The sequence below is a fragment of the Schistosoma mansoni genome, chromosome 3 (genome assembly GCF_000237925.1).
Source record: "Schistosoma mansoni strain Puerto Rico chromosome 3, complete genome".
NCBI classification, from domain to species: domain Eukaryota; kingdom Metazoa; phylum Platyhelminthes; class Trematoda; order Strigeidida; family Schistosomatidae; genus Schistosoma; species Schistosoma mansoni.
The window spans coordinates 25,497,887-25,508,080 of record NC_031497.1 but is presented as its reverse complement, the minus strand read 5'-3'; the positions used below and the strand labels follow the sequence as shown (position 1 = coordinate 25,508,080).

At 35.5% G+C, this 10,194-nt stretch overlaps 1 protein-coding gene across 1 annotated transcript in view; it reads right to left on the bottom strand.

Annotated features, from left to right (window-relative positions):
• Smp_176980 (putative beta-arrestin 1) overlaps window positions 1-6,403 on the bottom strand; it is a gene marked incomplete at both ends in the record, with an annotated part of 17,616 nt that extends 11,213 nt beyond the window's left edge. Inside the window, 3 exons of the mRNA XM_018799771.1 lie at window positions 980-1,080; window positions 3,255-3,375; window positions 6,095-6,403. Of these exons, the coding sequence (XP_018651527.1) occupies window positions 980-1,080; window positions 3,255-3,375; window positions 6,095-6,403 (531 nt within the window). The remainder of the gene's footprint in view (window positions 1-979; window positions 1,081-3,254; window positions 3,376-6,094) is intronic.
• Between the last annotated feature and the right edge of the window lie 3,791 nt (window positions 6,404-10,194).

Here is a 10,194-nt window from a genome sequence, read left to right as displayed (position 1 = left end):
GAGTCATTTGGAGCTAGACTCATGATCTCAACTATTGAAATTACTATAATATTCACAAACCCCATCCTGATATTAATCAACATATGCTTACTAGTAACTGGCTTCAAGAGATATTCCCTGAAGTTCTAGTGAGAAGAAGTGACCAGTGGAGTTCGACCGGGTCTGTTGTGAGATAGTGACTTACGTAAGATAGTGGTGGACGGTTGCTCACAATAGGAAGAAATGGCCGCGTAGCGCTTTCAGGTTTTCCATGGTGGTCTAACTTCAATTGATTCATGATCTCAACTATTAAAATTACTATAATATCCACAAAACCCCTTCTAATATATTAATTCAATCAAGTTTTCATGTATTATAATATATTCATTTAATGAATTAAAAGAAAAGAAAAAAACTAAATTAATTGCTCAATAAAGTCATATATTATTTACTTACGCCTGTTACTCCTCATCGAGGAGCATAGGTCGCTCACCAGCATTCTCCATCCAACTCTGTCCTGAGCCTTCCTTTCCAGTTCTTTCCAATTGTTATTCAACCTTTTCATATCTGCTTCTATTTCCCAACGTAATGTGTTCTTTGGCCTTCCTGTTTTCCGCTTCCCTTCAGGATTCCATGTTAGGGATTGCCTTGTAATGCACATTGTTGATTTCCTTAATGTATGTCCTATCCACTTCCAACGTCTTTTCCTAATTTCCTCTTCAGCTGGAAGCTGGTTTGTCCTCTCCCATAAAGCGCTGTTGCTGATAGTATCCGGTCAGTGAATGTTGAGTATTTTGCGTAGACAACTGTTTATAAGTACTTGTACTTTCTTGACGATGGATATAGTAATTCCGCTTGTAGCTCTTCTAGAGTTACTGCCGGTCCCAAGCCCGGGTAAAGGAGAGTTGTGCATGGGGTTAGCGACCCCATCCCGTAGAAAAGCTAACTCGCTAAAAAACGCTAACCAGAAAAAAATAATTCAAAGTCATATACTACTAACTTGTATTTTTAATCGACGTACAATATTACTAGATTCATTATCGATTAATAGTTTCAATGGTATTGTTTCCCCATGAAAATATATATCTTTTGGTAATATAGCTGTAATATGTAATTGACCAGAATGAAAATGAAATGGTTGGATAATCTCTTTAGTATAAATATTGTCATCTGGTTTTGGAATAGCCAATGTAAGTCTACGTATAACCAGATTGACAGCATTTCGTTTACCAGTTGTATATTGTGGTGTTTCTGATGCATAAATCTATAATTTAGATATAAATTCAAGATTGACATAAATTTTATGGTAATAGATGAATTTTTTCATAGTTGAAATCATGAGCCGATTGAAGCTAGACGACCATGTAAAACCTGGAAGCACTGGATGGCAGTTTTCGTCCTATTATGGGACTCCTCATCAGTGCGCATCCACGATCCCGCCTCACGAGATGCGTACCCAGAACTTACCAGTCTCGCGCCAGAGCACTTAACCGATAGACCACTGAGCTGGCCGGTATCCAACGGTGTTAATGTCTAACTTCAACCAATCCACGAAATCTGAGCAATTGACTCATTATTTCAACTATGAAAATACTGGAATCTCCACAAAACTCCTTTTGATCAGTAGATAAATTAATGTTTTAGTAAACTGTTTATAATATAAGTACTTTCTAACTTTACTCTTTTTGTCTATCATTCTTTACTACTTATTAAACAATCAGTAGTTCGTATTTATTTATCAGCATAGGATTGTGGAGCTTATTGAGTTTTTGTTCAAATCATGACCGAACAATTTTAGACTACTGTTGAAAATCTTGAAACATAGTCGAGGGAGCATTCACGATCACTCACGTGGGAATCTAATACATTACCCTCGGCCTCTCGTGAATGCTTAGTCTCTAGACCAGTGAGAAGACATCCAACGGTGTTCATGCCTAACTTCAGCCAATCAACGATATTTTAAGTGTAAGTTTTATACTCCCATTATGTATTCAACGATTAACCGAACAGTCATTTAATAATTTAAAATATATAACAATAAAATAGAATCGCGAGCCCAATGTAAGTAGTATATGAAATGTCTATCCAAAACTGAATGAAGTCTGAATACAAGTAATTCTAACAATCTGATTTTATTAGATGTTTCATGTCTACCGAATTGAGATCTATGATATGAGATACCAATGTTCTGTACTCATTATAAGTTACCTTTGATTTTATTGACGGCTCGCTTGAATATTTAGGCTACCCGTTTTCTGACATTAGCACATCTCAACATGTAATCGGTCTTTTGTTCCTTTTAATAAATCATTATGTCTATTAATCATATAACCTATTCAGGTGCATTTATGAAATGTTTATGACCATTCGCTAGATGAGTTACAATAAATTACAATCAGAGATATCGTGAGTGTTGGCAATATGCATCGAAAAAGAATGTACATTACTCATATGTTGAACTGCTGATATCTAACTGGCGATGACTCAATATTTGTCGTCAGGATCGATCAAGGAATATGGAGAGGAAACTCGCTGAAATACTTTTTGCTGAAAACTCTAGCTTAAATCTTGTCCAGTCGTGTATTGCTTTCACTATATTTAATCAAATTTTCCGATAACTATTCCATATATTTTTCATAGTTGAAAGCGTGAGTCAATTGAAGCTAGACCACCATGGAAAACCTGGAAACACTGGACGGCCGTTTCGTATATATATAACTTTTTAGCTGAAAAAACCAAACATAAAATGTGGGAACTAAAACCTAGAAGGTCTTTTACCTCTAACCAACTTAGATTATTTTCAAACCTTCGCCGATTGTATACATATATTAATGTTGACATTTTATCAACTCCCAACCGTAGCTTTTCTAAAGTTAATGCTGGTCCCGATCCCGGGTAAAGGAATAGGATTGGGTTATGTGGTCGGCAACTCTATCCCGTAGGAAAAAAATCTAGCTATAGAAACGCCAACCAGATTAAACAAATTAAACCATTTAAACTCTACCCTTGAAGTTGAAGGAAGAATAACACCCTCAGCAGTGCGCATCCACATGCGAGACTGATAGGTCCTCGGTTCGAATCTCGCGAAGCGGGATCGTGGATTCTCACTTCTGAGGAGTCCCACAATAGAACGAAATGGCCTTCCAGTGCTTGCAGGTTTTCTATGATGGTCTAGCTTCAATTGACTTGTGAATTCAACTATTGAAATTACTTCACAAATTATGTTAACAAAAAATATTATTATACACTTACTTGTAGAACATATTCAATTCCACATGGATTATCATCTAATGAATTTTTATTATCCATTTGTAATGTAATTGAAGCTGGAATATCATGTGTTAATGTGAAGTGAAATGGTAAAGCATTATCCCCGAAACGCTCAATAAGTCGTTTCTAATGAAAAAACAAATAAGGGTTAAGTAATATTAATTGATTTGATTGTAAAGAGTCAAAGATACTTGCAAATATATAAATATTGAAATGCACTCGGACACTTACGCCTGTTACCCCTCGTGGAGGAGCATAGGCCGGCCTTGGGACCGGCAGTAACTCTAAAAGAGCTACAGGCGGAGTTACTCGGACACTAATCACTAACTAATGAGTACAGCACCCAACTGTATCACAAGGCAAGCCCTCACATGGAATACTCAAAGCCAAAGGAAAGAGGAAGACCAAAGAACACATTAAGCCGAGAAATTGGGACAGATATAAGAAGAATGAATAAAAACTGGATAGAACTAGAAAGAAAAGCCCAGAATAGAGTGGGTTGGAGAATGCTGGTCGACGGCCTATGCTCCATCGGGAGTAACAGACGTAAGTAAGTTAGTAATGAGCAAATTTAGAATATTAGATGATAAGAGCGAGTCAGCAAATAAACTTGGGGACTAGGTTTCATGGATGCTGATACCTACTATCAAGGTGTATTTATAATCTTAAGTAATCTGATGCTCACTGTGGGATCCGAACCTTGGTCGCCAAATATCATAGTAAGAGAAATTACCTACTTACTTACTTATGCCTGTTACTCACAATTGAACATAGGCCGCCGACCATCATTCTCCAACCCACTCTGTCCTAGTAAGAGAAATTACTGTTGAATAACTTGGATAATAACAACAATGGATTCCATGTAGAACCAAAGTCTAGTTTTATAGTTCTTGGAAAATATATTCTTTTTCATGAAAGAAATTTAACCTGACTTTTATAGTTACTTGGTGCAGAACCTCAACGATAGACGAGATATTTGAAACATCTCTGTCATCAGCGAGTTCTTTTTTTCGGAAATGAAATTAGTATCTAAAGATTAGTGGTATATAAGGTTCATTGTTTGATATGGAATCAAGATTCTTGATGAGGTAATACAACTTTCAAATAAGAAAAGTAACACATTATCATAACAATATAGCTATTTTTTTATATAGTTGAAATCATGAGTCAATTGAAGCTAGACCACTATGGAAAACCTGGAAGCGCTGGATGGCCGTTTCGTCCTATTGTGGGACTCCTTAACAGTGCGCATCCACGATCCCACCATTTATTATTTTAAACCATGTTTGAATACTGTAAGTGTTGATAAGACTGGAAGTGTAAGATTACCCTGGACCCATAAATCTTGCATTAATAATGAAATGAACTAAACTATATATTTGCGCTGTTGGAAATCATTCTACAATCCCTTAATGATATAGTGAATACTTTGGATTCTTGCTTTGAGGTTGAAAATTATTGTGAAGTTTCAAACTTAAACAATGAAGTCACTTTTAGTACATAGTGGTTTCCAACATTTTTTCACGGAATATTTGACACCTTTGTATTGATAATGCAAAACATTACTATCATCTGATTCTTGAAGAGCATTTAACATCAAACACCTTGACACCCAATTATTTTGCTAGTCAATAGAGATATGATTATAATTGGACTGTGGTTATTTGAGAAATCTAGGTTGAGCATTTCGGGCGAGACTATAATTTATGGATGAACCAATCAGAAGCGTTTGAAGGATTTCAAGGTCACAGTGCTAATTTCAGTACCTGGTGCTCATGTACGATCGGTTCACAGAGAATTATAGAGAAGACTTGACAATTAAGCGGCTACAACAAATGAGACTACTAAGAAGTTCTTTTATTTGTAATTTCGGTAATTAGATGACTTGTACACTTTGTGCAGACTACCGTGATGTTGTCCTTCGATGTAACATATTTTGAAGGAAGACATTTGCTAGAATAGGAAGCTTTTTCATTCGATCCATATTGAGAAGAAGGCATATTATAATAATTTCAGCGAACTGTATAATAAAAGCACCAGGAAAATTGACTGCATTAATTGCAGATTTTACTGAAAATTCGGCTGTCAGGTGCCACGAGTATTGTAAGGACATGTCTATAATAAAAATGATAAACTTACACAACCGGAGTATACACAAACAACATTGAAGCTGTGTGGTCGAGGCTGAGAGGGTTTTTGTGACCTTATCGTGGCTCAAGAGACCGACTATTATGGAGCCATATGGATGAATTCCTCTACCTTATGCATGAGGAATTCAGAACCTTCGAACCTCTTTCTAACTTTGGCAGGATTTAGGACCATATATAAGAAGTGTATCCACCTTAATTTTTTGGGTTTGTATAATATATTTCTACTCTACACCAACTGTTTTGTGATTGACCATTATTTCTCAAGGTCATAATAGATCCATTCAAAGGTCGCCCATAAATTATAGTCTCGCCGCATTTCGTTCTATGAAGGACTCATCGGTTGGGTATATATGAATCCCGATGTCGATATTTACACCGAGAATCATACTTCAGTACCTAATAGCTTTCATACAGTACATCAAAGTGTTATCGAATTGAACTATTGAGTCCAGATATCTACTAGCGTATTTAACTGTAAAATTTAAAAAACTATATAGTTCCTGGGTTTGAATCCGGCTGGTGGGATCGTGAATGCGCACTCCTGAAGAGTCCCACTCCAGGACGGAACGGCCTTCCATTGCTTTCATGTTGGCCTACCTTCAATTGACTCATGATTTCAACGATTACATCACATACATAACAATATAAATATTCATATGAAAACATTTATCAATATACTACTTAAATAAACTTACTTGTACTTCACTATATTTCTCTTCATCTATATTCTTATCTATTGGATAAATTTGTTTAGTTTGTATAAAAAATTCTTTATAAAATGTTACACCTGATAGAACATCATCTAATTGTTGTTCACCATAACGAAATGTACAACGTATACGAGCGAATACTTTAGATGATTTCAATTTCATTTTATCAATTGTAGCTATACCTTCAATTGGATCAATCATTTGCAAATCATCAAATATATCTCTTTGTATTAAATATACTACTAATTTATTATTTGGACTATTCTTTTTATAAATACTACGTTTAGTAGACATGATTATTGAGTTAGAAGGGATAGTTTACTTCATTCAAGGGTTTATATATATATATATAGATGGGGAAACATGAAATATGATGACCTTCAATGGATTATATAACACTAATAAAGGGTGGTGAGAGATAAGTTTGTTACTAAGCTCCCCCCCCCAAAAAAAAGAAAAAAACAAAACAAAACACAAGAATTCTGAAGGGAGAAACTGGGTGCTTTATATAATTTTATTCAGAAGGTAGGGGGTGTTTTGTGGAGATTTCAATTGAAATCATGGGTTCATTGAAGGTAGACCATCAAGGAAAACTAAATTTTTCTTCAGTTAGTAACTATTCCTTATGAATAGAAACAATGTACTGTTGATCATATTTCTAAAATCCAAAAAATTGATCATTTAATCATACTGGGATAAGTATTAATTCCAAGAAAAATAAGTGAAATATGAACCGGATTATTGAAAATTTAATCTTTTATCAAAATATATAAATTTACATTATACTACTTAAATAGAAAATGAAGAATTAGGGTGTTAAAGTGTGATGTGTGCTACTGATGTCGACAGATTTAAGTAGTATGTATCATTAATTGAAAATGAAATTCCTGGTGGCAGAAGGTTAAGAAGATCGAAGAAAAGAGAATGAGAACAGAGATTGATTGGTATGGAAATGAAAAAAACAATGAAGTCTGAGATGATTGACTGAACAGTGAAGCTTAGGACAATTGATTGACATTTTGCAAATAAAATATTTACTGTATGGTTTTCAAAGTTTACTAAAATGTTCTATAATCTTGTATTCAAATACATTTGATTGTACGCGATTGTGTTCTCGTTCACTACTAAAGTATAGAAATCTGTGTATTCAGTTTATTTATGTGTATAAATTAAGTATAATCTAAATATTTGTAGCTTAGTAAAGTTACTTGAATGTTTAATGGTCATTAAACTTGTTGAATATTCAATTTTAGTTGTGTATTCATTATTTTATTGTATTAAAACATATAAATATTGGTACAAAGGGGTATCGAATGCACCACACAAATCTCATATGATTTGTGTGAGGACTGTGATACTACCTGGGTGCCCAAACACAAGCAAGTGGTTTTCTTAAGAGGGGCCACATCCGGAGCCTTCGACTTAAACGTCTAATCCATAAGGCAGTGGAGCAAATTGAGGAGAAACAGTCCCATGGTATCCGGTGACCAACGATTGATTTATACGCCATTTGTTCCCTCAGGATCCTGAAACCCATGTTCACCATTGGTTTGTAATCAGCGTTTTCCAACTTCCCTAGGTAGACCCTCTGTGTCCACCAACCCTATTGAAGCTCCGGACATTCACCTTTCGTCCTCTCAGTTTCGTAAACAACAGTAATGCCACGAGAAGACAGTGAGTAGGACATCCCTGGCAGAGGCTATATACGCGTGGCCATGTGAAAGCGTTTCGAGAGGGAGAGCTGTCTCTCCTCACTCTCGGCCGTACCAGGACATTTGGATGCTAGTATCAGGACACTTGCTGAAATGTTTACCACAATTTTTTTGTTTACTAATTAGTAAACTGTAGCAATGATTAGGTCATGGATAACACTTATGATCATCACGGAGAAGAAATACACGTATAAGTTTGAGCAGGTTGTTGAATTTTATTAAAATCTCAAACTAAGCAATATTAGCTCGCCATTGGAAATCAGGATGTACTGGATGGCCATTTAGTCACACTGTGGAACTCCTCAGCAGCGATAACGAAAGAGCGGGAACGAAATGCAATTGTTAGGAAAATGCATGAACAATAATGATCGAAGGAACGTTGAAGATTGAGACAATTGATTATATCGAGGCAATACGCACAGTATGCACATATGCCAATTAGAGACTGACCAGTTGCAGTCCTAACACATCGATGGGAAGATTCAAACAAACAATACTAATTGAATTCAATTGAATAATAGTTTGCAAATTTACTGTTTACTGTATTGTTGTTAGATTTTAGTCAGATATTCTTTAATTTTGTGCCAAAATACATTCGACTGTCTCCACTCGTCTTCTGGTTCACTACATTACTAATAATATCGCTAGTACATGTATTATAGAAAGTTACAGTACTGTATAAACTACAGAGTAAACAACATAATTTCATAATATAATGCCCTGTGTTAATACGGTCAACATAAACTTTTTATAACCTAATCTTACTTTAACCACAAATCTTTGTCAAGCAAAACAGTGACTTAACATAATTCGATCATCTTGGAGGCTGAAAGATTACGGCTTCATCGTACAACGTCTTTTCTTTTGTTGGAACGTAATCTCTGGGATAGCGTTTGAAGTGAAAGGTACTTATTTCGAGTCCCAGAGTGCACATCAACTCTCAGATGTAGGTACAACCAGCTGACGAATTCCAAATAGGACAAAACGCTCGTCAAACTGAATTCCACTGCTAGCCACTATCCATCTTTGCTTCAAAAAGTCAATTATATCACAAATATTATATATTCTACTCATTTACATTTGTTAGTAATATAAATAATAATAATAAAAAAATGTAATATGAAACGATATTTGTACGAGGTCATTCTACGTCGAAGTTGATCCAAAAATAAATTTAATAATTTTGTCCTACATGTTCCACTTTCTTCAAATGACGGAGTAATATAATGAATGTTTCATAAGATCTAAGTTAAATCAGCACCTAATTTATGAGGGAAAATTACTCACATACTCACACAATTGGGTATCCAAAGGAACAATGAAAATTAAACAAGAAAAAAAAGAGAACAAATGTCGAAAAATAACCACGGGGTTTATAATATACATATATAACATCAAAAGGGAGCCATAATTGTATAACTGTCTATTCGTTAACTGGATGACTCTTTCTCAAATGCATTTTGTTCAAGAAGTTTAAGTTGCCAAATTTTACTCATATATTGTGAGTATATATCTATACCAAGTATTTTCTTCAATAATATCTAAAAGGGATAAAAAGTAGTAATAATAAAAGAAGTAGAGGGGATATTCACAGTAAACACTGTTGTTTATACGTTCTAAGTAATGTACATTCATGGAAACATATGGAGTGGAAATGTTGGCTATAAATGTAAGTTGTTACTCCAGGATTTACCTGTGATAACCATAGAGGAATTAGTCTGACTAACATAGCATCTAAAATACTAGCCTCAATAATTATCAGGCGCCTAACTCAGACTTGTGAACTGCAAACACAAGAAAGTCAGGCTGGCTTCAGACCTGGTCGTGGCTGTATCGACCACATATTCACCATTCGTCAGGTTTCAGAACACAGACATACTTATCGGCGTCCGACAATGATAGTTTTTTCTTGACTTGAAAGCAGCATTTGACTCTGTGGACCGAGAGGTTCTGTGGCAGTATCTGTCATTGAAACGTGTGCCTGAGAAGTACATAAACCTTGTGAAGGCTCTTTACTCGAACACTATCAGTCGAGTCAGAGCTTATGGCGAACTGTCATGTAATTTTACAACCTCAAGTGCTGTCCGTCAAGGCTGTCCACTATCCCCATTTTTGTTTAATTTCATTATAGACCTTCTGCTGGAACTAGCACTCTCGTCGACTGAATTTACAGGAATTGATCTCCTACCAGGGGGACCACTAATCGACTTAGAATACGCAGATGACATAGTCCTGTTTGGTGAAGACGCTGACAAAATGCAGAGTCTTCTGTTGGAACTCAGTAATAATGCCAGGATGTTTGGGATGCGTTTCTCCCGATCCAAATGTAAATTGTTACTCCAGGACTGACCTGCGTCAACACCTGAACTAAGG